The sequence below is a fragment of the Ranitomeya imitator genome, chromosome 1 (genome assembly GCF_032444005.1).
Source record: "Ranitomeya imitator isolate aRanImi1 chromosome 1, aRanImi1.pri, whole genome shotgun sequence".
Classification (NCBI taxonomy): Eukaryota; Metazoa; Chordata; class Amphibia; order Anura; family Dendrobatidae; genus Ranitomeya; species Ranitomeya imitator.
Genome location: NC_091282.1, coordinates 1218703041 through 1218730847, shown reverse-complemented (window position 1 = coordinate 1218730847; position 27807 = coordinate 1218703041). Strand labels below are relative to the sequence as shown.

General features: G+C 52.0%; 1 protein-coding gene across 3 annotated transcripts in view; it reads left to right on the top strand.

The window, feature by feature from the left end:
* The window catches only part of DCTN1 (dynactin subunit 1), a 106834-nt gene that overhangs the window by 61722 nt on the left and 17305 nt on the right, over positions 1–27807 (top strand). For all 3 annotated transcript variants that reach the window (XM_069745070.1, XM_069745072.1, XM_069745071.1), the window contains 9 exons: positions 2007–2085; positions 2256–2415; positions 2931–3035; positions 5012–5203; positions 5277–5393; positions 5461–5613; positions 5684–5844; positions 26990–27158; positions 27333–27401. In XM_069745070.1, the coding sequence (XP_069601171.1) occupies positions 2007–2085; positions 2256–2415; positions 2931–3035; positions 5012–5203; positions 5277–5393; positions 5461–5613; positions 5684–5844; positions 26990–27158; positions 27333–27401 (1205 nt within the window). The remainder of the gene's footprint in view (positions 1–2006; positions 2086–2255; positions 2416–2930; positions 3036–5011; positions 5204–5276; positions 5394–5460; positions 5614–5683; positions 5845–26989; positions 27159–27332; positions 27402–27807) is intronic.

The window sequence follows — 27807 nt, the reverse complement described above, 5'->3', positions numbered from 1 at the left end:
TGTCATTGAAGGAAACATGAATGCGGCCAAGTACAGAGAGATCCTGGATGAAAACCTCTTCCAGAGTGCTCTGGGCCTTAGTCTTTCTTGGTGGAAGGTGAACCTTTGACAATGACCCTAAGCACACAGCTAAAATAACAAAGGAGCGGTTTCAGAACAACTCTGTGACCATTCCTGACCGGCCCAGCCAGAGCCCGGACCTAAACCCAATGGAGCATCTCTGGAGAGACCTGAAAATGGCGTCCACCAACGTTCACCATCCAACCTGACGGAACTGGAGAGGATCTGCAAGGAAGAGTGGCCGAGGATCCCCAAATCCAGGGGTGAAAAACTTGTATTATTCTCAAGAAGACTCCTGGCTGTACGAGCTCAAAAGGGGCTTCTACCAATAGTGAGAAAAGGGGCTGAAGACTTATGACCATAGGAGATTTCAGGTTTTCTTTTCTAATAAATTTGTTTTCAGTTAAGATGGTGTGCAGAGTACATTAATGAGAAAAAATGGCTGCAATGAAACAGAGTGAAAAATTTAAAGGGGTCTGAATACTTTCCGCACCCACTGTAAAGGCGGTGGACTGTATAGCGGGAGGTGGTGCGGTAATGTACAGGCAGTGGAGTGTATAGCGGGAGGTGGTGCGGTAATGTACAAGCGGTGTGGAGTGTATAGCGGGAGGTGGTGCGGTAATGTACAGGCGGTGTGGAGTGTATAGCGGGAGGTGGTGTAATGTACAGGCGGTGTGGAGTGTATAGCGGGAGGTGGTGTAATGTACAGGCGGTGTGGAGTGTATAGCGGGAGGTGGTGTAATGTACAGGCGGTGTGGAGTGTATAGCGGGAGGTGGTTTGGTAATGCACAGGCGGTGGAGGTTATAGCGGAAGGTGGTGCGGTAATGTACAGGCGGTGGAGTGTATAGCGGAAGGTGGTGCGGTAATGTACAGGCGGTGTGGAGTGTATAGCGGGAGGTGGTGCGGTAATGTACAGGCGGTGGAGGTTATAGCGGAAGGTGGTGCGGTAATGTACAGGCGGTGGAGGTTATAGCGGAAGGTGGTGCGGTAATGTACAGGCGGTGGAGGTTATAGCGGGAGGTGGTGCGGTAATGTACAGGCAGTGGAGTGTATAGCGGGAGGTGGTGCGGTAATGTACAAGCGGTGTGGAGTGTATAGCGGGAGGTGGTGCGGTAATGTACAGGCGGTGTGGAGTGTATAGCGGGAGGTGGTGTAATGTACAGGCGGTGTGGAGTGTATAGCGGGAGGTGGTGTAATGTACAGGCGGTGTGGAGTGTATAGCGGGAGGTGGTGTAATGTACAGGCGGTGTGGAGTGTATAGCGGGAGGTGGTTTGGTAATGCACAGGCGGTGGAGGTTATAGCGGAAGGTGGTGCGGTAATGTACAGGCGGTGGAGTGTATAGCGGAAGGTGGTGCGGTAATGTACAGGCGGTGTGGAGTGTATAGCGGGAGGTGGTGCGGTAATGTACAGGCGGTGGAGGTTATAGCGGAAGGTGGTGCGGTAATGTACAGGCGGTGGAGGTTATAGCGGAAGGTGGTGCGGTAATGTACAGGCGGTGTGGAGTGTATAGCGGGAGGTGGTGCGGTAATGTACAGGCGGTGGAGGTTATAGCGGAAGGTGGTGCGGTAATGTACAGGCGGTGGAGGTTATAGCGGAAGGTGGTGAGGTAATGTACAGGCGGTGTGGAGTGTATAGCGGGAGGTGGTGCGGTAATGTACAGGCGGTGGAGGTTATAGCGGGAGGTGGTGCGGTAATGTACAGGCGGTGGAGTGTATAGCAGGAGGTGGTGCGGTAATGTACAGGCGGATATCCGGTTGTACACATATCGCCTTCTATTTGGCATCTGGTCAGTATTTGGGGTTTTGCTTAGTGGCAGCTGTCGCTGGTTTGCGGTCTTTGGGGCGTCTCTCGCACCCCCCAGTTTTGGAGCTCTGCCTTGATGCGTTGATGTCTCATGGTTTTCGGTCCTCCCACATGGCTGTGTCACGTCTCCCATGTCTGTAGGGTCTGATGGAGCCGCGTCCAGCTACCAGGTGAAGCAACTGGAGGAGCAGAACGGCCGACTGAAGGAAGCTCTGGTCAGGTGAGCCTGTGGCCTCTGGGGGGTGGCCGTGCCCTCTGGGGGGTGGCCGTGCCCTCTCGGGGTGGCCGTGTCCTCTGGGGGTACCTGTGCCCTCCGGGGGCGGCTGTGCCCTCCGGCGGTGGCCTGTGCTTCCCTTGGGCAGAGAAGCTGATGACGTCTCCATCCTGTAGGATGCGGGACCTGTCGGCCTCGGAGAAGCAGGAGCACGTCCGGGTGCAGAAGCAGCTGGAGAAGAAGAACACGGAGCTGGAGGGTCTGCGCCAGCAGAAAGAGAAGCTGCAGGAGGAGGCCTCACAGACAGAGAGGACCATCGATGAGCTGAAGGAGCAGGTGAGATCGCGGTGCCCGCGCTCCTGGTGACCACCTCCCTAGCGGGGCTCCTAATGACCACCTCCCTAGCGGGGCTCCTAATGACCACCTCCCTACCGGGGCTCCTAATGACCACCTCCCTACCGGGGCTCCTAATGACCACCTCCCTACCGGGGCTCCTAATGACCACCTCCCTACCGGGGCTCCTAATGACCACCTCCCTACCGGGGCTCCTAATGACCACCTCCCTACCGGGGCTCCTAATGACCACCTCCCTACCGGGGCTCCTGGTGACCTCCCCGCCGGGGCTCCTGGTGACCTCTACACCCCCACCCGGCGCTCATAATGAACCTCCCCCCTGCTGATGCCCCTGGTGACCCTTTTCCCTGCCGGTGCCCCTGGTGACCCCCCCACTCTTCTGGCGCTCCTGGTTCTCCCTCCTTCCGGCGCTCCTGGTGATCCCCCAGCGCTCCTGATGCCCCCTGCCGATCGCAGGCGCTCACCGCTTCATTGCTGACAGTATTTATTCCCTTTAGGTGGACGCTGCTCTGGGAGCTGAAGAAATGCTGGAGACACTGACCGAGAGGAACCTGGACCTGGAGGAGAAAGTCCGAGAGCTGCGCGAGACCGTCAACGACCTGGTACTAAGACAGAGTGGAAGTGTTACATGATGTACTGTGACACCATAGCCCAATCCCTGCCCTGGTGGGCTAGTGGAGAGCTCTCCCCTGAAGATATGTTCCCTGGTGGGCTATTGGAGAGCTCTGTCCTGATGATATGTTTCTTTGGTGATATGTTCCCTGGTGGGCTAGTGGAGTGCTCTGTTCTGGTGACATGTCCCCTGTTGGACTAGTGGAGAGCTCTCCCCTGGTGATATGTCCCCTGGTGGACTAGTGGATAGCTCTCCCCTGGTGATATGTCCCCTGGTGGACCAGTGGAGAGCTCCGTCCTGGTGATATGTCCCCTGGTGATACGTTCCCCTAGTGAAGAGCTTTGCCCTAGTGATATGTTCCCTGGTGGACTAGTGGAGAGCCCTCCCCTGGTGATATGTTCCCCTAGTGGAGCGCTCCGTCCTGGTAATATGTCCCCTGGTGGACTAGTGGAGAGCTCCGTCCTGGTAATATGTCCCCTGGTGGGCTAGTGGAGAGCTCTATCCTGGTGATATGTTCCCTGGTGGACTAGTGGAGAGCTCTGTTCTGATAACATGTTCCCTGGTGGGCTAGTGGAGAGCTCCGTCCTGGTGATATGTTCCCTGGTGGACTAGTGGAGAGCTGTCCCTTGGTGATATGTTCCCTGGTGGGCTAGTGGAGAGCTCCGTCCTGGTGATATGTCCCCTGGTGGACTAGTGGAGAGCTCTCCCTTGCTGATATGTTCCCCTTTTGGAGAGCTCTGTCCTGGTGATTTGTTCCCTGGTGGACCAGCGGAGAGCTCCGTCCTGGTGATATGTCCCCTGGTGGACTAGTGGAGAGCTCTGCCCTTGTGATTTCTCCCCTGGTGGACTAGTGGAGAGCTCTGTCCTGGTGATATGTTCCCTGGTGGGCTAGTGGAGAGCGCTGTTCTGGTGACATGTTCCCTGGTGGGCTAGTGGAGAGCGCTGTTCTGGTGACATGTTCCCTGGTGGGCTAGTGGAGAGCGCCGTCCTTGTGATATGTCCCCTGGTGGATTAGTGGAGACCTCTCCTCTGGTGATATATTCCCTGGTGGACTAGTGGATAGCTCTCCCCTGGTGATATGTTCCCTGGTGGACTAGTGGATAGCTCTCCCCTGGTGATATGTCCCCTGGTGGGCTAGTGGAGAGCTCCGTCCTGGTGATATGTCCCCTGGTGGACTAGTGGAGAGCTCCATCCTGGTGATATGTCCCCTGGTGGACTAGTGGAGAGCTCTACCCTGGTGATATGTCCCCTGGTGGTCTAGTAGAGAGCTCTTCCCTGGTGATATGTCCCCTGGTGGTCTAGTGGAGATCTCTCCCCTGGTGATATGTCCCCTGGTGGACTAGTGGAGAGCTCTTCCCTGGTGATATGTCCCCTGGTGGACTAGCGGAGAGCTCTCCCCTGGTGATATGTCCCCTGGTGGTCTAGCGGAGAGCTCTCCCCTGGTGATATGTCCCCTGGTGGTCTAGCGGAGAGCTCTACCCTGGTGATATGTCCCCTGGTGGACTAGTGGATAGCTCTCCCCCGGTGATATGTCCCCTGGTGGTCTAGTAGAGAGCTCTTCCCTGGTGATATGTCCCCTGGTGGTCTAGTAGAGAGCTCTCCCCTGGTGATATGTCCCCTGGTGGACTAGTGGAGAGCTCTCCCCTGGTGATATGTCCCCTGGTGGTCTAGTGGATAGCTCTCCTCTGGTGATATGTCCCCTGGTGGACTAGTGGATAGCTCTCCCCTGGTGATATATCCCCTGGTGGTCTAGTGGATAGCTCTCCCCCGGTGATATGTCCCCTGGTGGACTAGTGGATAGCTCTCCCCTGGTGATATGTCCCCTGGTGGACTAGTGGAGAACTCCATCCTGGTGATATGTCCCCTGGTGGTCTAGTGGATAGCTCTCCCCCGGTGATATGTCCCCTGGTGGATCGGTGGGAGATGAGTCCACCCTTATGGCCATTTCTGATGTTCTCCCGCTAGGAGGCCATAAATGAGATGAATGATGAGCTGCAGGAGAACGCCCGCGAGACAGAGCTGGAGTTGCGTGAGCAGCTGGACATGGCGAACGCCCGCGTGCGGGAGGCTGAGAAGCGCGTGGAGGCGGCTCAGGAGACGGTGGCGGATTACCAGCAGACCATCAAGAAGTACCGGGACCTGACGTCCCACCTGCAGGTGCGGCTCTGGGGGTCCTGGTGGCAGCGCGCCTCGCGGCGCTGACGGCAGCTCACGGCTTCATCTGTTGCAGGAGGTGAACCGCGAGCTCCACACCCAACAGGAGGCCACCGTGGAGAAGGAGCAGCAGCCGTCGCCCGAGATGTTCGACTTTAAGATCAAGTTTGCGGAGACTAAAGCCCACGCCAAGGTGGGAGGTCGGAGCCTGGGGAGGTCGGGGGTCCTCAGGACTGGGCGTAACCACCTGCTTCTTTCAGGCCATTGAGATGGAACTGCGCAAGATGGAGGTGAACCAAGCCAACCGCCACGTGTCCCTGCTCACCTCCTTCATGCCGGACAGCTTCCTGCGCCACGGGGGAGACCACGACTGCATCCTGGTGCTGCTGCTCATCCCCAGACTCATCTGCAAGGTCAGGCTGATGGCACTGGAGGCACGAGCGCCACCCGACAGCAGCATGCTGACCGCTGTCTGTCCCCCAGGCGGAGCTCATCAGTAAGCAGGCCCAGGAGAAGTTCGAGCTGACCGAGGCCAATGAGGAGAAGACTGGCATGAGAGGAGCCGTGGGAGAGCAGAGGAGCTTCGCCGCCGGGCTGGTGTATTCCCTCAGCCTCCTGCAGGCGACGCTGCACAAATACGAGCAGTAAGTGAGCAAAGGGTCACACAGGGACGCTCTGAATACATGTGCACCCCAGAGCTGCACTCACTATTCTGCTGGTGCAGTCACTGTGTACATACATTACTGATCCTGAGTTACATCCTGTATTATACCCCAGAGCTGCACTCACTATTCTGCTGGTGCAGTCACTGTGTACATACATTACTGATCCTGAGTTACATCCTGTATTATACCCCAGAGCTGCACTCACTATTCTGCTGGTGCAGTCACTGTGTACATACATTACATTACTGATCCTGAGTTACCTCCTGTATTATACCCCAGAGCTGCACTCACTATTCTGCTGGTGCAGTCACTGTGTACATACATTACTGATCCTGAGTTACATCCTGTATTATACCCCAGAGCTGCACTCACTATTCTGCTGGTGCAGTCACTGTGTACATATATTACATTACTGATCCTGAGTTACATCCTGTATTATACCCCAGAGCTGCACTCACTATTCTGCTGGTGCAGTCACTGTGTACATATATTATATTACTGATCCTGAGTTACCTCCTATATTATACTCCAGAGCTGCACTCACTATTCTGCTGGTGCAGTCACTGTGTACATACATTACATTACTGATCCTGAGTTACATCCTGTATTATACTCCAGAGCTGCACTCACTATTCTGCTGGTGCAGTCACTGTGTACATACGTTACATTACTGATCCTGAGTTACATCCTGTATTATACTCCAGAGCTGCACTCACTATTCTGCTGGTGCAGTCACTGTGTACATACATTACATTACTGATCCTGAGTTACATCCTGTATTATACCCCAGAGCTGCACTCACTATTCTGCTGGTGCAGTCACTGTGTACATACATTACATTACTGATCCTGAGTTACATCCTGTATTATACCCCAGAGCTGCACTCACTATTCTGCTGGTGCAGTCACTGTGTACATACATTACATTACTGATCCTGAGTTACATCCTGTATTATATCACAGAGCTGCACTCACTATTCTGCTGGTGCAGTCACTGTGTACATACATTACATTACTGATCCTGAGTTACATCCTGTATTATACCCCAGAGCTGCACTCACTATTCTGCTGGTGCAGTCACTGTGTATATACATTACATTACTGATCCTGAGTTACCTCCTATATTATACTCCAGAGCTGCACTCACTATTCTGCTGGTGCAGTCACTGTGTACATACATTACATTACTGATCCTGAGTTACCTCCTGTATTATACTCCAGAGCTGCACTCACTATTCTGCTGGTGCAGTCACTGTGTATATACATTATATTACTGATCCTGAGTTACCTCCTATATTATACTCCAGAGCTGCACTCACTATTCTGCTGGTGCAGTCACTGTGTATATACATTACATTACTGATCCTGAGTTACATCCTTTATTATACCCCAGAGCTGCGCTCACTATTCTGCTGGTGCAGTCACTGTGTACATACATTACTGATCCTGAGTTACATCCTGTAGATCTTTTATTATAAAAATGAAAAACATAACAATAATAATAGCAGAAAACATAACAAAAATATTAGCCAGAAAATAATCAGTATACTGAACACTGGTCCAGCCGCTCATTCTCTCCTCTCACACATATTATACAGTATATACAGAATAACTACTTTGACCTTCTGGTCCGGTCACCAAACAAAAACAATAATAACAAATAAAATAAACAATGGCAAACAAAAACTATATACATGAACTTTTTTTTTTAAATAAAATAACTACAAATATATACAATACTAAGCTATCCTTCATTCCCAACCCCCCGCACTGACCTGAGAGCTGGTCCTGCGTCTCATGCCTCAGTCCATGTCCAACGTCCATAGGCCAGATCAGGCAGTGACAGTTTTCCCCCAAACAACCCAGTGTCCCATAGTCCCACAAGATAATCCCACCTCCCCCCTTTTCCCACCACCCAACCTAACACCTACACCCAAATCTATATCCCTATATACAATATATACATTATATACAGCAGCACACACCACAATAATTACAAATCACGAAGCCCAAGTTCGGCGCCTGCAGCCCTACATCACTGTATAATGATCAAACAAAACAAAAATCTACAGTGTCAGCAGCAGCCCACCACCAGGAAAGGAGATGACCAGACTAGGGCACACTAAAAGAAAAGCCCCTCCAGAGGAGAGCGGCCCTCCGTGCGCCCAGTCTCCCATACTCCAGAGAGCGCACCTTCACCAGGTCACCGAGTATGGTCCTAAACACATCTTCCACTGGGAGGATTTTTCGTTGCGTCGATACTAAGCACCGTGCGTTCCACGTGTGATACCTAACCACTGCGCTAACTAGAAATAAGGTGCAGCGGTCCCGACCACCAAGGTCTCCGAATGCTCCATAGGCCCATTCCGCATAGGAGAGACCGGCCAGCCGAGACCAGCCAATGAAGGCGCCCACCCTGTTGTACACCTCTGTGTTGAAGGGACAATGAAGCAGGAAGTGGTCCATGCTTTCCAGCAAGGTACCACAATGCTCCCGAGGACAATTCCTGTCCTCAGAGCTCCTACACTTCAGATTGTCCCTCACACACAGTTTCCCATGGAAGCAGCGCCAAGCTAAGTCCCAAAACTTCGAGGGGATCCTGATAGAATTCAAAAGATGCAAACCCACCCCAAGATCCCGACTTGGGCAGTCCCTGAGCGCCAGAGGCCTCTGGAAATGGGTCAACAGAACCCTATTGTCAAGGAGTTTCCTTGGCAGAGTCCTGATCTCCCACATTCCCAGACCCCACCGACGAATTACCTTCAGAACCAAGGTAGCGTAAGCCGGAAGATGTCCATGCGGTGTGCGAAGATCCTTCACTTGCCCTCCTGTCTCCCATTCCTGGAAGAAAGGCTGAAAGCATCCCCTACAGGAGAATACCCACGGAGGAGCTCTCTCTTTCCAGAGGTTTGCAATATTGATCTTAATGAAGGTATCCACAAGGAATACCACAGGGTTGACCATACCCAACCCTCCTAGTCTCCTCGTACGGTAAGTAACCTCCCTCTTGACCAGGTTCAGTCTATTCCCCCATAACAGTTGGAAGAACAAACTGTAGACCCGAGTCCAGAGAGATTCCGGCAAGATGCATACACTGCCCAGATAAATCAGTAAAGGGAGCAGGTAAGTTTTGATCAGGTTTACCCTTTCCCTTAGGGTCAAAGACCAACCCTTCCATTGGTTCACCTTCTGAGTGGCGATCTCTAGCCTGCTGTCCCAATTTTGTTTGGGGTAATCCCCCTGGCCAAATTCGATGCCAAGGACTTTTGCAGAGACTTTGGGTCCTGGAAGGGTGTCCGGGAGATCAAAACCAGGATCTCCTCCTCCCAGCCAGAGACTCTCACACTTATCCCGGTTGATCTTGGACCCGGATGCCTCCGAGTAGCGATCTACCTCTGACATCAGCCACCCTGCCTCCTCATGAGAGGAAACAAACACAGTGACATCATCGGCATACGCCACCACCCTCAGAGTGGCTTCCGGTGCTGCCCGGTCCATCCCGATCCCGGCCAACGGTCCACGCTCCACCCTCCTAAGAAGAGGGTCAATCGCAAACACGTACAGCAGCGGGCTCAAGGGACAACCCTGGCGAACACCGGACCCAACCTCAAAAGAGCTGCCAATCCAACCATTCACAAGCGGGAAACTCTCTGCCCCACTGTACAAGGTCTTAAGCCAATCAACAAACCCCCCGGGCAGGCCATATCTCAGAAGGACGGACCAGAGGTACTCATGATTAACCCGATCAAACGCTTTTGCCTGGTCCAGTGACAGCATGTACCCCTTCCAGTGACCAGCCCTACCCTGCTCCACTGCCTCTCGGACATTGAGCACAGCACTAAATGTGCTGCGGCCTGGAACAGAGCAATGCTGGGCCCCCGAAAGGAGTCGGGGTGCAAATTTCACCAGCCGATTAAACAGCACCTTTGCCAGAACCTTCCTGTCTGCATTGAGAAGCGCTATGGGACGCCAGTTCCCAATGCAAGACGGGTCCTTACCCTTTGACAAGATGATCAGAGCAGACCTCCTCATTGACTTCGGCAGAGTGCCCGAGGAAAGACACTCATTGAATACCTCAGTCAAGAGGGGAACCAAAACGTCCTTAAAGGTCTTATAGAATTCAGATGTTAAGCCATCTGGACCAGGCGATTTTTTGGGGGCAAGCCCTTCAATCGCCAACTGAACTGCCTCTTCCCTGATCATTTCTGTCAAAACGTCAAGAGAGGGGTCTACCCCTGGTTCGGGGACAGCTTCAGCCAGGAAAGCCGACATCTCATCCCAATCAAGATCCCTCTTCCCCAAGAGGTGCGAGTAGAAGGATCTGACAACCTCCAGGATCCCTGATCTGGATCGTCTCAGGGACCCCGCAGTGTCGACCAGTCCTGTAACCACTTTACTATTCACTGACATCCTGCAGTTTCTGTAAGGGTCGGGTGAGCGGTAATTCCCGTAATCCCTCTCAAAAACCAAAGATGCGTGTCTATCGTACTGACACCTCATAAGCAAAGATTTCACTCTGGAGATCTCCTCGCGGCTACCTCCAGTTGAGACAAGATGCTCGAGTTTCCTCCTCAGACCCTGATACAGACGGTACCTGTTCAGACTCCTGAGGCTCGAGAGCTGGCGGAAGAATCTCGCCACCCTTTCCTTAAACATCTCCCACCACTCTGACTTACTACTACAAAGATCCAGTAATGGTACCTGGCCCTGAAGAAATTCCTCAAAGGACTGTCTTATCTCCGCTTCTTCCAAGAGAGACGAATTGAGCCTCCAAAAGCCTCTTCCCATCCGGAGGGTCTCTGTAACATTCAGAGAAAACAAAATTAAACAGTGGTCGGAGAACTCCACCTCAACAACAGACACTGCTGAAGAGACCGCTTCCTCCTTTAAATAAAACCTATCTATTCTGGACCTACAGTTACCTCTATGATAGGTGAACCCCTCGTGGCCTGGGGTGTGCCGAATGTGGACATCCACCAGGCGAGCCTCACTAGCTATACTATTAAGGGCGACGCTATCATAAGTCAGCTTGTCTCTGGAATCTCCTCTATCTCGGGGCCTCGTGACAGCATTGAAGTCCCCTCCAAAGACAACCTGCCGACTTGTAAAAAGGTAGGGCTTGATCCTCATAAAGAGACACTTCCGGTCCCACTTAGATTGGGGACCATAAATGTTGATGAGCCGGAGCTCTTGTCCCTTCATGAGGACATCTAAGATCAGGCACCTCCCCATTTCTAACTCAATAACCCGTCGGCATTCCACCGGTGCGGTAAAAAGGACCGCCACTCCGCTATACGGCTCGGCCGCAAGAGACCAATAGGAGGGCCCGAGTCTCCACTCCCTCTTAGCTTTAAACACATCTGCCATGTTTGGCAGCCTGGTCTCTTGCAAAAAGAAAATGTCAGCTTCAACCCGGCTGAGAAAATCAAAGGCCGCAAATCTAGCTGTATTTGACTTTATGCTGCCGACATTAATGGACGCCAGCGTCAACGGAGTGGGTACCGCCATCACTGGTGATTGAGTTAGATGGCTTTCTTTTTCCCACTCCCCTTATCCTCTGCCTCAGAGGAGGAATCCTTCCCCCTCTTTAATGACAATGAGGTATCCATACCCACGTGTTTTTTATTTTTTTCGTCCTCGTCTCCGGACTCTGGGCCAGTCCCTCCTTCCAAGGATCTTACATTCCCAGAAGGAGGAGACTCGGCGTCCCCTGTGAGCCCCGCCGAAGCCAGAACCTCACCCTCAGCTTCCTCCTCAGAGGAAGAGATGTTTTCAAGGGCTTGGAACCGGTTAGAAAGACCAACCAGAGGGGAGTCGGTTTTTCCTTCCTTAGGTACCTTGGTCAGAGCGGGAGAAGATGTTTTATCTCCCTTCTTTCTCTTCTTTTTGGTGCCGAGCTTACGCTTGTCCTCTAGCCACTGCCTATTATCCTCATCCATACTTTCATAATGGGAGGACTCTGAGGCAGTGGCACTTTCCTCCCTGTGGATCCTCCTGACCTCCTCATCCAACTCATCATCCCTCGGGGCCTCAGCAGCAAGACTGGCATCCAGGACAGGGGCCGCCCCAGTAGTACGAGGCTCGCCCAGCTCCCTATCCTGTCTGCGCTTGTCTAGACGCCTTAGCTGTGCAGGCGTCTTTTTATTGCTTTTCTTCCTTGGCCCCTCAGCTCCCTCACCCCTGCTAGTCCCTTCCCCAGCAGAATCAGCCTCACGGCTTTCTCCCACCGGGGTCACGACTGCATTAGCGAAGGAGCGAGGACAACGGCTGAATGGGTGACCTAACTCACCACACAGGTGACACCTAATCTCCACACAAGATGCAGCAAGATGGCCGATATCCCCACACAATGCACACTTCTGCACAGTGCAGTTTGCGCTGAAGTGTGTGGGGTTGCCGCACTTGTGACAGAGCTTCGGTTGCCCCTGGTAGAAGACCAGGATACGATCCCTACCCAGGAAGGCAGATGATGGTATGTGGGCAACCGTACCACCTGAACGCTTAAGTTTTACCATAAACGTCCAGGCCCCTGACCAGATACCAAACTCGTCACGGTTTTTCTTTGGCATTTCTACCACCTCTCCATACCGGCCAAGCCACGTCATGATGTCATAACAAGAAAGTGACTCGTTACAAGTCATCACGGTCACTTTCTTGACTTGGTTTTGGCGAGACACCACCTGAACGGCAAAGTCTCCCCAGCCGGGCTCATTTTTTGTCAACTCATAGTTCGACCAGAAGAGCTCAAGCCCCTCCGGCCGAACAAAGCTGACATCAAAATTAGGTGTGGAATAGGGATGTATCAAGGCGTAGATGTCAATCGCACTAAAGCCCATCCTCAGCAGGAGCTCCACAACTTTAGACCTTGGAGGACACGCATCATTGCCCCTCCACTGAAGACGGACCACATTCCTACGCACACTACCCGGCCCGGCTGTTGGGAGGGACCACACTGTATCCCCCCCTCTTTGCTCTCGGAAGGCCCCGAGGCCATGCCTCTCTATCCAGAAGGATAGATCAACCTCTCGACCCTCTACTATTAGTGATCTCTCCCCCCTCTTTAGAGCCTCCAGGAGACGCCGTTGCAACATGCCGTCCCCAGAGCCCGGAGACGAGGAGGATGCCCTATTTCCCCCGGAGGTGACAGCGGCATAACTCCTGACAGGCGCTGCCACCACCGGGGGGGCAACCGGACCAGTGACCACATCCACACCATCAGCATCACCATTACCCACCTCCATAACCCCCTCACCCTCTACCAAACCAGCAACCACACCACTAGACAAAGAGTTTTCTGCATCCATACCCACCACCACATTCACTCCTGCTGGACCAGTGACAACAGGGGGTGACACTTTGGCCTCCGCATCATCAGGCACAAGGGGCTGAGTCTCCTCCACAGAACTGGAGGTGACCTCACCCCTGGTTTTTTGTGTGCCCTCCGCATCATTAGTTAATATTTTCCGCTGCTTCATGGTTGCTACCAGGCGTCGTTGATCTTTAGCTGCTGTGGGGCACCGCTGATCCTTAGCATCAGGATCTTGTTGACCAGCGGCACCAACACAAAATAGGACTTTGGGAAGACCGGAACTCCCAGCCCCGGTAACCCCCTCACACTGCCGCCGCCCCTCAACTAAGTGATCAGCGGCAACAGTATTCAGGGGCACCGAGGCTACCGGAGCTGCCCCCGACACCGGGCCGCTCCCCCCTCCCACTGAGGAGCGGACCACAGTATCGTGGCCTGATCGTATGCCCGCCGCCGGGCCGCCCTCACTGTCCAGCCTTTCGGCTGATGCACCTGCTGCTACGTCCCCGCTACTACAAGCAGAGACGGAGCTCTGCGCCTCATTACCGTGCTCTGTAATCTCCCCGCGCCTTTGCACCGGATCCACAGCAGAACCCGGGCTGGGCTGGGCAACGGGGCTTATACAGCGAGCTGACCCTGCAGCCGACTCAGGGGGTACAGGGAGGGGGGCATATACATAGCTTACCGCTTCCTGCAGCTTTGGCTTGGTGGTTTTCTTTGCCTTTTTCTTCTGGCCCCCAGGTGCCTCCTCTGGTAAATCATCACCAAGATGGAAGTTCTGAAGGCACACTGGGGACTCCAGCAGCTTGATCTCTGCCATTAGCGCCCCTCCCTGGCCGATGTCACTGTCCTCCCCAGAGCCAGCAGAACTGCGACGAGATGTCATTGTCGCCTGTCCAGCAGGGAGCTCGCTGCACGTGGCCTCTGAGTGACTAAGAGGGCTGCCAGGTGGAGCTTTCTGCTGGTCATCCTCCTCCTCATCATCATCATCATCCACCTGGCTCTCAGGCTGCAGCCCCATCTGCCTTTGCTCTCTGCTATCAGCCATTTCTCTGAATCTGTCTTCATTTATAAGCTTTTCTTTAAATGGTCCACTTTTTTCTCGAATAAATGCTTTTCTTACCTCCAGGTCATTAATTTCAAGCTTCAGAATCTTTATCTCCGCCTGGAATTGCGTCTTCCTGGGTCTGGAGGCGCCTGCAGCTTTAGCGCTTGTGCAGCGCAGCTCCTCCCGAAGCCTTCTCAAGGTCTTGCTAGCATCTTCATACTCACGAAGGTGGCTCATGACCCGGGAGGCATAGGTGGACACAGACTCCCGGGGTCTCTGCAGCGCCCAACCCTCCTCAGTGAGGTCGGCCTCACCTCCGTGAGCACTCAGCTTTCCTCCGGAAGGGCTGCCATCTTGCACGCTAGCAGGCTTCTCCTCCATGGAAGCCTTGCGGCTTCTCTGGGTCTCTGCAGACCTGGGGGGAGTAGGAGCCACATTGCTGCGACTCCTGGTGGAGCGTCTCACTCCCGAATCCTCTGATGTGCAGGCTGGTTGCTGGTTCCTTCTGCCCCCCGCCAGCCTGGTCCGGGAAGCAGAAGCCTGGGACTTGGCTCCTTCACTCATCCCAGGAAACCCACTCCCTCACTGGGTAAGAGAGAGAGCAGGTCCCCGGGTGGAGAGATGGTGGTTCTCTGGAGCTCAGGAGCACACTGCAGGTTCAGCAGCGACCGCACCCACAATCAACACAGTGAGCAGCAGCTGAGCTGCACTCACTACTCTGAAGGTGCAGTTACTGTGTACATACATTACATTACTGATCCTGAGTTACATCCTGTATTATACTCCAGAGCTGCACTCACTATTCTGCTGGTGCAGTTACTGTGTACATACATTACTGATCCTGAGTTACATCCTGTATTATACCCCAGAGCTGCACTCACTATTCTGCTGGTGCAGTCACTGTGTACATACATTACATTACTGATCCTGAGTTACCTCCTGTATTATACTCCAGAGCTGCACTCACTATTCTGCTGGTGCAGTTACTGTGTACATATATTACATTACTGATCCTGAGTTACATCCTGTATTATACTCCAGAGCTGCACTCACTATTCTGCTGGTGCAGTCACTGTGTACATACATTACATTACTGATCCTGAGTTACATCCTGTATTATACCCCAGAGCTGCACTCACTATTCTGCTGGTGCAGTCACTGTGTACATACATTACATTACTGATCCTGAGTTACATCCTGTATTATACCCCAGAGCTGCACTCACTATTCTGCTGGTGCAGTCACTGTGTACGTACATTACATTACTGATCCTGAGTTACATCCTGTATTATACTCCAGAGCTGCACTCACTATTCTGCTGGTGCAGTCACTGTGTACATACATTACATTACATTACTGATCCTGAGTTACATCCTGTATTATACTCCAGAGCTGCACTCACTATTCTGCTGGTGCAGTCACTGTGTGCATACATTACATTACATTACTGATCCTGAGTTACATCCTGTATTATACTCCAGAGCTGCACTCACTATTCTGCTGGTGCAGTCACTGTGTGCATACATTACATTACTGAACCTTAGTTACATCCTGTATTATACCCCAGAGCTGCACTCACTATTCTGCTGGTGCAGTCACTGTGTACATACATTACATTACTGACCCTGAGTTACATCCTGTATTATACTCCAGAGCTGCACTCACTATTCTGCTGGTGCAGTCACTGTGTACATACATTACATTACTGATCCTGAGTTACCTCCTGTATTATACTCCAGAGCTGCACTCACTATTCTGCTGGTGCAGTCACTGTGTACATACATTACATTACTGACCCTGAGTTACATCCTGTATTATACTCCAGAGCTGCGCTCACTATTCTGCTGGTGCAGTCACTGTGTACATACATTACATTACTGATCCTGAGTTACATCCTGTATTATACCCCAGAGCTGCACTCACTATTCTGCTGGTGCAGTCACTGTGTACATACATTACATTACTGATCCCGAGTTACCTCCTGTATTATACTCCAGAGCTGCACTCACTATTCTGCTGGTGCAGTTACTGTGTACATATATTACATTACTGATCCTGAGTTACATCCTGTATTATACCCCAGAGCTGCACTCACTATTCTGCTGGTGCAGTCACTGTGTACGTACATTACATTACTGATCCTGAGTTACATCCTGTATTATACTCCAGAGCTGCACTCACTATTCTGCTGGTGCAGTCACTGTGTACATACATTACATTACTGATCCTGAGTTACATCCTGTATTATACCCCAGAGCTGCACTCACTATTCTGCTGGTGCAGTCACTGTGTACGTACATTACATTACTGATCCTGAGTTACATCCTGTATTATACCCCAGAGCTGCACTCACTATTCTGCTGGTGCAGTCACTGTGTACATACATTACATTACTGATCCTGAGTTACATCCTGTATTATACCCCAGAGCTGCACTCACTATTCTGCTGGTGCAGTCACTGTGTACATACATTACATTACTGATCCTGAGTTACATACTGTATTATACTCCAGAGCTGCACTAACTATTCTGCTGGTGCAGTCACTGTGTACATACATTACATTACTGATCCTGAGTTACCTCCTGTATTATACTCCAGAGCCGCACTCACTATTCTGCTGGTGCAGTCACTGTGTACATACATTACATTACTGATCCTGGGTTACCTCCTATATTATACTCCAGAGCTGCACTCACTATTCTGCTGGTGCAGTCACTGTGTACATACATTACATTACTGATCCTGAGATACATCCTGTATTATACTCCAGAGCTGCACTCACTATTCTGCTGGTGCAGTCACTGTGTACATACATTACATTACTGATCCTGAGTTACATCCTGTATTATACTCCAGAGCTGCACTCACTATTCTGCTGGTGCAGTCACTGTGTACATACATTACATTACTGATCCTGAGTTACCTCCTGTATTATACTTCAGAGCTGCACTCACTATTCTGCTGGTGCAGTCACTGTGTACATACATTACATTACTGATCCTGAGGTACATCCTGCATTACTCCACTAGGTGTCAGTGTTGGCTGTCGCTCTGCATTGTACCACTAGGTGTCAGTGTTGGCTGTCGCTCTGCATTACACCACTAGGTGTCAGTGTTGGCTGTCGGTCTGCATTACACCACTAGGTGTCAGTGTTGGCTGTCGGTCTGCATTACTCCACTAGGTGTCAGTGTTGGCTGTCGGTCTGCATTACACCACTAGGTGTCAGTGTTGGCTGTCGCTCTGCATTACTCCACTAGGTGTCAGTGTTGGCTGTCGCTCTGCATTACACCACTAGGTGTCAGTGTTGGCTGTCGCTCTGCATTACTCCACTAGGTGTCAGTGTTGGCTGTCGCTCTGCATTACACCACTAGGTGTCAGTGTTGGCTGTCGCTCTGCATTGTACCACTAGGTGTCAGTGTTGGCTGTCGCTCTGCATGACTCCACTAGGTGTCAGTGTTGGCTGTCGGTCTGCATTACTCCACTAGGTGTCAGTGTTGGCTGTCGGTCTGCATTACACCACTAGGTGTCAGTGTTGGCTGTCGGTCTGTATTACTCCACTAGGTGTCAGTGTTTGCTGTCGCTCTGCATTACACCACTAGGTGTCAGTGTTGGCTGTCGGTCTGCATTACACCACTAGGTGTCAGTGTTGGCTGTCGGTCTGCATTGCTCCACTAGGTGTCAGTGTTGGCTGTCGGTCTGCATTACACCACTAGGTGTCAGTGTTGGCTGTCGCTCTGCATTACACCACTAGGTGTCAGTGTTGGCTGTCGGTCTGCATTACTCCACTAGGTGTCAGTGTTGGCTGTCGGTCTGCATTACTCCACTAGGTGTCAGTGTTGGCTGTCGATCTGCATTACACCACTAGGTGTCAGTGTTGGCTGTCGCTCTGCATTGTACCACTAGGTGTCAGTGTTGGCTGTCGCTCTGCATTACTCCTCTACTCCACTAGGTGTCAGTGTTGGCTGTCGCTCTGCATGACACCACTAGGTGTCAGTGTTGGCTGTCGCTCTGCATTACTCCACTAGGTGTCAGTGTTGGCTGTCGCTCTGCATTACACCACTAGGTGTCAGTGTTGGCTGTCGCTCTGCATTACACCACTAGGTGTCAGTGTTGGCTGTCGCTCTGCATTACACCACTAGGTGTCAGTGTTGGCTGTCGCTCTGCATTACTCCACTAGGTGTCAGTGTTGGCTGTCGCTCTGCATTACACCACTAGGTGTCAGTGTTGGCAGTCGCTCTGCATTACACCACTAGGTGTCAGTGTTGGCTGTCGCTCTGCATTGTACCACTAGGTGTCAGTGTTGGCTGTCGGTCTGCATTACACCACTAGGTGTCAGTGTTGGCTGTCGGTCTGCATTACACCACTAGGTGTCAGTGTTGGCTGTCGCTCTGCATTACTCCACTAGGTGTCAGTGTTGGCTGTCGCTCTGCATTACACCACTAGGTGTCAGTGTTGGCTGTCGCTCTGCATTACACCACTAGGTGTCAGTGTTGGCTGTCGCTCTGCATTACACCACTAGGTGTCAGTGTTGGCTGTCGGTCTGCATTACACCACTAGGTGTCAGTGTTGGCTGTCGCTCTGCATTACTCCTCTACTCCACTAGGTGTCAGTGTTGGCTGTCGCTCTGCATTACACCACTAGGTGTCAGTGTTGGCTGTCGCTCTGCATTACTCCACTAGGTGTCAGTGTTGGCTGTCGGTCTGCATTACACCACTAGGTGTCAGTGTTGGCTGTCGCTCTGCATTACACCACTAGGTGTCAGTGTTGGCAGTCGCTCTGCACTGTACCACTAGGTGTCAGTGTTGGCTGTCGGTCTGCATTACACCACTAGGTGTCAGTGTTGGCTGTCGGTCTGCATTACACCACTAGGTGTCAGTGTTGGCTGTCGCTCTGCATTACACCACTAGGTGTCAGTGTTGGCTGTCGCTCTGCACTGTACCACTAGGTGTCAGTGTTGGCTGTCGGTCTGCATTACACCACTAGGTGTCAGTGTTGGCTGTCGGTCTGCATTACACCACTAGGTGTCAGTGTTGGCTGTCGCTCTGCATTACTCCACTAGGTGTCAGTGTTGGCTGTCGCTCTGCATTACACCACTAGGTGTCAGTGTTGGCTGTCGCTCTGCATTACTCCACTAGGTGTCAGTGTTGGCTGTCGCTCTGCATTACACCACTAGGTGTCAGTGTTGGCTGTCGCTCTGCATTACACCACTAGGTGTCAGTGTTGGCTGTCGCTCTGCATTACACCACTAGGTGTCAGTGTTGGCTGTCGCTCTGCATTACACCACTAGGTGTCAGTGTTGGCCTGTGTTAACCTTTCTCCACCATTATACATTTTGGCAGTAAATTCCCTATAATCCGCCATGTTTTGTGTATTGGGGGGGATCCTCTGGCCCTTTTTTGACCTGTCATAGTTTCGGCCATTACTACCTGCTGTGGTCTGCATTGTCTGCTTGCTGGGATCAGTAGTACCTGCGTATGTAGTGTATCAGGACCCAGAACAGCTGCAGCGTAGTGTTGATGCCCTGTGTGTATTGGTGGAGTTGGGGCGATGTCATTAACTCCTCAATATGGACATGATTCGGTGAATGATGGAGATCCCAGGATGGAGACGCGAACAATCTGCAAATGGTGGAAACATTTTCTGACCATCTGTGAGCGCCTGCAGGGCCTAATCCTGGAGACCCGGGGGTCAGCGGTGCCCTGGTCCACTAGGAGAAACCGCATGGACCAGGGCTCTTCCCACCGCGTGCCCGCTCTCCTTTTACCGTGGGCGTAATACTCCTCAGACAACACAGGGTGAGGGTAAACAGGGCGGAAATACCCGAGACGGTGCACATTAGAGTCTCCCTTCCGCTGACCCGCCGGGATAATGGCAGCTGTGACTTCACAGCTTCTAGGGCCGACTTCCCCACCTGTGGCACGCACAGAGAGGAGGTAACGACAAGCGTAGGACGATGACAGTGCATTCAGGTACCAGGCCAGGTGACTGGATGGTCACAACCTGGCTTCATCTTCCAGGGTTGGCTATCCCACCTGTGACACGCACAGAGAGGAGGTAACGACAAGCGTAGGACGATGGCAGTCCATTCAGGTACCAGGCCAGGTGACTGGATGGTCACAACCTGGCTTCATCTTCCAGGGTTGGCTATCCCACCTGTGACACGCACAGAGAGGAGGTAACGACAAGCGTAGGACGATGGCAGTGCATTCAGGTACAAGGCCAGGTGACTGGATGGTCACAACCTGGCTTCATCTTCCAGGGTTGGCTATCCCACCTGTGACACGCACAGAGAGGAGGTAACGACAAGCGTAGGACGATGGCAGTCCATTCAGGTACAAGGCCAGGTGACTGGATGGTCACAACCTGGCTTCATCTTCCAGGGTTGACTACCCCACCTGTGACACGCACAGAGAGGAGGTAACGACAAGCGTGGGAAGATGGCAGTCCATTCAGGTACAAGGCCAGGTGACTGGATGGTCACAACCTGGCTTCATCTTCCAGGGTTGGCTATCCCACCTGTGACACGCACACAGAGGAGGTAACGACAAGCGTGGGAAGATGGCAGTCCATTCAGGTACAAGGCCAGGTGACTGGATGGTCACAACCTGGCTTCATCTTCCAGGGTTGGCTATCCCACCTGTGACACGCACACAGAGGAGGTAACGACAAGCGTGGGAAGATGGCAGTCCATTCAGGTACAAGGCCAGGTGACTGGATGGTCACAACCTGGCTTCATCTTCCAGGGTTGACTACCCCACCTGTGACACGCACACAGAGGAGGTAACGACAAGCGTAGGACGATGGCAGTCCATTCAGGTACAAGGCCAGGTGACTGGATGGTCACAACCTGGCTTCATCTTCCAGGGTTGGCTATCCCACCTGTGACACGCACAGAGAGGAGGTAACGACAAGCGTAGGACGATGGCAGTCCATTCAGGTACAAGGCCAGGTGACTGGATGGTCACAACCTGGCTTCATCTTCCAGGGTTGACTACCCCACCTGTGACACGCACACAGAGGAGGTAACGACAAGCGTGGGAAGATGGCAGTCCATTCAGGTACAAGGCCAGGTGACTGGATGGTCACAACCTGGCTTCATCTTCCAGGGTTGGCTATCCCACCTGTGACACGCACACAGAGGAGGTAACGACAAGCATAGGACGATGGCAGTCCATTCAGGTACAAGGCCAGGTGACTGGATGGTCACAACCTGGCTTCTCCAGACACCTCCATAGAACCAGGTGACCAGCGGGTCCCAATCCTGTCTTTCCCAAATGTGTCCATCAGGTGACAGGTAGGTCCGAATCCCGACTACCCAAACATCCATGGTTCGGCGATGGACAATGGAGCAGATCTGTATCCTTCAGCTGGGGCCGGGGTCCCCTAAGGTGACATCCTAAATCTGTGTCCCTTGTGATGGATCCATGATGTCTTGGCCGCTGTCCTGTAGAGTCTCTGGGTGGAACATGTATCTCAGAGGTATACAGCCTCTCTTTATAGTTAACAACTGTCCTTAACCCCTTACTGACCTCCGCCGTACTATTACTGCGGAGGTCAGATCCCCGGCTTTGATGTGGGCTTCGGCGGTGAGTGCATCAAAGCCGGGACATGCCAGCTGTTTTGAACAGCTGACATGTGCGCGCAATAGGGGCGGGTGGAATCGTGATTCACCTACTGCTATTAACTAGTTAAATGCCGCTGTCAAATGCTGACCGCAGCATTTAACCGACGCTTCTGGATGGAAATGCGCGCCTCGCTGACCCCCGTCACATGATCGGGGGTCAGCGATGCGTCGGCATAGTAACCAGAGGCCTCTATGGTTGCTGATGCTGGATTGCTGTGAGCGCCACCCTGTGGATGGCGCTCATAGCAATGCCTGCAATTCAGCTACATAGGAGCGATCTGGTGGTCACTGCTATGTAGCAGAGCCGATCGTGCTGTGCCAGCTTCTAGTCTCCCATGGAGAGGCTATTGAAGCATGGCAAAAGTAAAAAAAAAAAAAAAAATACGAAAAAAAATATAAAGGTTTAAATCACCTCCCCTTTCGCCCCATTCAAAATAGAACAATAAAAAAAAAATCAAACCTACACATATTTGGTATCGCCGCATTCAGAGTCGCCCAATCTATCAAAAAAAAAAGCATTAACCTGATCGCTAAACAGCGTAGCGAAAAACCATTCTAAACGCCAGAATTACGCTTTTTTTTTTTAGTTGCCATGACATTGCATTAAAATGCAATAACGGGCGATCAAAAAAATGTATCTGCACAAAAGTAGTATAATTAATAACGTCATCTCGGCACGTAAAAAATAAGCCCTCACCCGACCCCAGATCACGAAAAATGGAGACGCTACGGGTAACGGAAATTTGCGCTTTTTTTTTTTTAACAAAGTTTATATTTTTTTTTACCATTTAGATAAAACGTAACCTAGACGTGTTTGGTGTCTGTGAACTCGTAATAACCTGGAGAATCATAATGGCAGCTCAGTTTTAGCATTTAGGGAACCTAGCAAAAAAGCCAAACAAAAAACAAGTGTGGGATTGCACTTTCTTTGCAATTTCACCGCACTTGGAATTTTTTTCCCGTTTTCTAGTACACGACATGCTGAAACCAATGATGTCGTTCAAAAGTACAACTCGTCCCGCAAAAAATAGGCCCTCACATGGCCATATTGACGGAAAAATAAAAAAGTTATGGGAAGGAGGGGAGTGAAAAACGAGAACGCAAAAACAGAAAAGGGCAAGGTCGTGAAGGGGTTAATTCACAGGTCAAATGGAAGAATCGTGACCGGACCAACTCGTCTTATTTGGTTATGTAATCTATTTGCATAGTTTTTCTCCTGTTTTGCAAGTCCACAAACTAGCTGGTCTGGACAATGTGTAATTAGCGTATCAGCAAATATCATTGTTCAATGACCCTGTATCACTAGACATCAAGGATAAGAGCATAATATGTTACAAAAAATGTCGACTTACAAGTCAATATTACAGGTTTACTCGAACAAAAGCCTGTTTTCTTCACCAACAAGAAAAATGCTTAAATTCAAAAGTCAACACATAGATAAGTCTATTCCTCCTGGCTTACTGAGAATAAACGTCTGTTTAATTAAGGTAAAGTGCTCTGTGGTCACACTTGGCTGCAGTGTCTCCGGACTTGTCTCTAACGGGCAGGGACGTCATTGGTCGGTGATTACACAGGAGCTGACAGCAGCCTCTTTGGACTTGTCTCTATCGGAGACATCATTGGTCGGTGATTACACAGGAGCTGCTGGCAGTGGATCTTGATGATTTGTATATTTAGAACAGTCCTCAGACGATCATGAATGACCTCAGTGACAGCAACCGAGGCCGAAGGTGCTGTGATTTTGTCCCAGGTCTCCGGGCTGGGTACAGCGTGTACAGAGTAGTTTATTTTCCGTCCGGTGATTTTGGCCCTGGTCTCTGTGTACATCGTGTACAGAGCAGTGAATTCTCCGTCCAGTGATTTTGGCCCTCGTCTTCGGTACATCGTGTACAGAGCAGTGACGTCTGTCCGGTGATTTCAGCCCTGATCTCCGGGCTGGGTACAGTGTGTATATAGCAGTGACGTCTCCATCCGGTGATTTCGGCCCTGGTTTCTGGGTACAGAGCAGTGACGTCTCCGTCAGGTGATTTCGGCGCTGGTCTCCGGGCTGGGTAGTGTGTATAGAGTAGTGAAGTCTCCGGTGATTTCGGCCCTGGTTTCCGTGTACAATGTGTATAGAGCAGTGACGTCTCCATCCAGTGATTTCGGCCCTGGTCTCCGGGCTGGGTACAGTGTGTACAGAGCATTGACGTCTCCGTCCAGTGATTTCGGCCCTGGTCTCCGGGCTGGGTACAGTGTGTACAGAGCAGTAATGTCTCCATCTGGTGATTTCGGCCCTGGTCTCAGAGCTGGGTACATCATTTACAGAGCAGTGATGTCTCCATCCGGTGATTTCTGCCCTGGTCTCCAGGTTGGGTCCAGCGTGTACAGAGCAGTGACGTCTCCATCCAGTGATTTCGGCCCTGGTCTCCGGGCTGGGTACAGTGTGTACAGAGCATTGACGTCTCCGTCCAGTGATTTCGGCCCTGGTCTCCGGGCTGGGTACAGTGTGTACAGAGCAGTAATGTCTCCATCTGGTGATTTCGGCCCTGGTCTCAGAGCTGGGTACATCATTTACAGAGCAGTGACGTCTCCATCCGGTGATTTCGGCCCTGGTCTCCGGGCTGGGTACAGCGTGTACAGGGCAGCGACGTCTCCATCCGGTGATTTCGGCCCTGGTCTCCGGGCTGGGTACTTGTGTATAGAGTAGTGAAGTCTCCTGTGATTTTTGACCCTAGTTTCTGGGTACATCACGTACAGAGCACTGACATCTCTGTCCGGTGATTTCGGCCCTAGTTTCCGGGTACATCATGTACAGAGCAGTGACGTCTCTGTCCAGTGATTTCGGCCCTGGTTTCCGGGTACATCATGTACAGAGCAGTGACGTCTCCATCCGGTGATTTCGGCCCTGGTTTCCAGGTACATCGTGTATAGAGTAGTGACGTCTCTGTCCGGTGATTTCGGCCCTGGTTTCCAGGTACATCGTATACAGAGCAGTGACGTCTCTGTCTGGTGATTTCGGCCCTGGTTTCCGGGTACATCGTGTACAGAGCAGTTACATCTCCGTCCGGTGATTTCGGCCCTGGTTTCCAGGTACATCATGTATAGAGTAGTGACTTCTGTGTCCGGTGAGTTCGGCCCTGGTTTCCGGGTACATCGTGTACAGAGCAGTGACGTCTCTGTTGATTTCGGCCCTGGTTTCCAGGTACATCGTGTATAGACGTCTCTGTCCGCTGATTTTGGCCCTGGTTTCCAGGTACATCGTGTACAGAGTAGTGACGTCTCTGTCCGGTGATTTCGGCCCTGGTTTCCGGGAACATCGTGTACAGAGTAGTGACGTCTCTGTCCGGTGATTTCGGCCCTGGTTTCCGGGTACATCGTGTACAGAGCAGTGACGTATCCGGTGATTTCGGCCCTGGTTTCCGGGTACGTCGTGTACAGAGCAGTGATGTCTCCGTCCGGTGGTTTCAGCCCTGGTTTCCGGGTACATCGTGTACAGAGCAGAGACGTCTCCGTCCGGTGGTTTCAGCCCTGGTTTCCGGGTACATGGTGTACAGAGCAGAGACGTTTCCGTCCGGTGGTTTCAGCCCTGGTTTCCGGGTACATGGTGTACAGAGCAGAGACTTCTCCGTCCGGTGATTTCGGCCCTGGTTTCCGGGTACATGGTGTACAGAGCAGTGATGTCTCCGGGGATTTCGGCCCTGGTTTCCGGGTACATCGTGTACAGAGCAGTTACATCTCCGTCCGGTGATTTCGGCCCTGGTTTCCAGGTACATCATGTATAGAGTAGTGACTTCTGTGTCCGGTGATTTCGGCCCTGGTTTCCAGGTACATCGTGTATAGAGCAGTGCCATCTCTGTCCGGTGAGTTCGGCCCTGGTTTCCGGGTACATCGTGTACAGAGCAGTGACGTCTCCGTTGATTTCGGCCCTGGTTTCCAGGTACATCGTTTACAGAGTAGTGACGTCTCTGTCCGGTGATTTCGGCCCTGGTTTCCGGGCACATCGTGTACAGAGTAGTGACGTCTCTGTCCGGTGATTTCGGCCCTGGTTTCCGGGCACATCGTGTACAGAGTAGTGACGTCTCTGTCCGGTGATTTCGGCCCTGGTTTCCGGGTACATCGTGTACAGAGTAGTGACGTCTCTGTCCGGTGATTTCGGCCCTGGTTTCCGGGTACATCGTGTATAGAGTAGTGACATCTCTGTCCGGTGATTTCGCCCCTGGTTTCCAGGTACATCGTGTACAGAGCAGTGACGTCTCCGGTGATTTCGGCCCTGGTTTCCAGGTACATCGTGTATAGAGTAGTGACGTCTCCGTCCGGTGATTTCGGCCGTGGTTTCCGGGTACATCGTGTACACAGCAGTGATGTCTCTGTCCAGTGATTTCGGCCCTGGTTTCCGGGTACATCGTGTACAGAGCAGTGACGTCTCCGTCCGGTGGTTTCAGCCCTGGTTTCCGGGTACATCGTGTACAGAGCAGAGACGTCTCCGTCCGGTGGTTTCAGCCCTGGTTTCCAGGTACATGGTGTACACAGCAGAGACGTCTCCGTCCGGTGATTTCGGCCCTGGTTTCCAGGTACATAGTGTACAGAGCAGTGATGTCTCCGGTGATTTCGGTCCTGGTTTCCGGGTACATCGTGTATAGAGTAGTGATGTCTCCGGTGATTTCGGTCCTGGTTTCCAGGTACATCGTGTACAGGGCAGTGATGTCTCCGTCCGGTGATTTCGGTCCTGGTTTCCGGGTACATCGTGTACAGAGCAGTGACATCTCCGGTGATTTCGGCCCTGGTTTCCGGGTACATCGTGTACAGAGCATTGACGTCTCTGTCCGGTGATTTCGGTCCTGGTTTCCAGGTACATCGTGTACAGGGCAGTGATGTCTCCGTCCGGTGATTTCGGTCCTGGTTTCCGGGTACATCGTGTATAGAGTAGTGACGTCTCTGTCCGGTGATTTCGGCCCTGGCTTCTGGGTACATCGTGTACAGAGTAGTAACGTCTCTGTCCGGTGATTTCGGCCCTTGTTTCCGGGTACATCGTGTACAGAGCAGAGACGTCTCCATCCGTGGTTTCCGCCCCTCCTCCTCCGCTCAGGCCTGTACGGAGCCGGGTGTACCACGGCAGGTTCAGAGCAGTCTCGTTGGTCTTTCTGACATCTTCTTCTGTCTTTAGGGCTCTGAATAAATGCAGTGCGGAGATCTACAAGAAGGTGGGCATGCTGTACCCGGAGATGAGCGTCCACGAGCGCTCCCTGGACTTCCTCATTGAATTACTGCACAAGGATCAGCTGGACGAGACGGTGAACGTGGAGCCGCTCACCAAGGCCATCAAGTATTACCAGGTAGCCACCTCAAGGGCAGCAGGGGGTGTACTCATATAGTGCTGGGGACAGGGCATTAATGATTCGCATCTGCAGCCACTCTGCTCCCCCATTACCGGCTGAAAGGTCCACCATGACCATCGGTCCTCCGTCTCTGCAGCCTCCTCATCTGTTCTTTCCTCTTCCCCTCATCAGCACCTATACAGCATCCACCTGGCGGACCAACCCGAGGACTGCACCATGCAGCTGTCTGACCACATCAAGGTAAGCGCCATGTCCCTTGTTGTGAATTCTGTGGCAGAGCTCCCTCCTGTGGTCACAAGTGGTACTGCGGCTTCTGAGTTTCCTCCCTCAGGTGATCTGGTGAGGTCGTTAGGTGCTTCTCTACTTAACTCCACCTAATGCTTTGATCCTGGCTTCCTGTCAATGTTCCAGTGTTGGACTTGCTTTTCCCTGGATCATTCCTGTGGCCTGCTCCTCTGCATAGCTAAGTTCTTCTTTGCTATTTGTTTGCTATTTTTTCTGTCCAGCTTGTCTAATTTTTTGCTGGAAGCTCTGGGACGCAAAGGGTGTACCTCCGTGCCGTTAGTTCAGTACGGAGGGTCTTTTTGCCCCCTTTGCGTGGTTTTCTTTAGGGTTTTGTGTAGACCGCAAAGTTACCTTTTCTGTC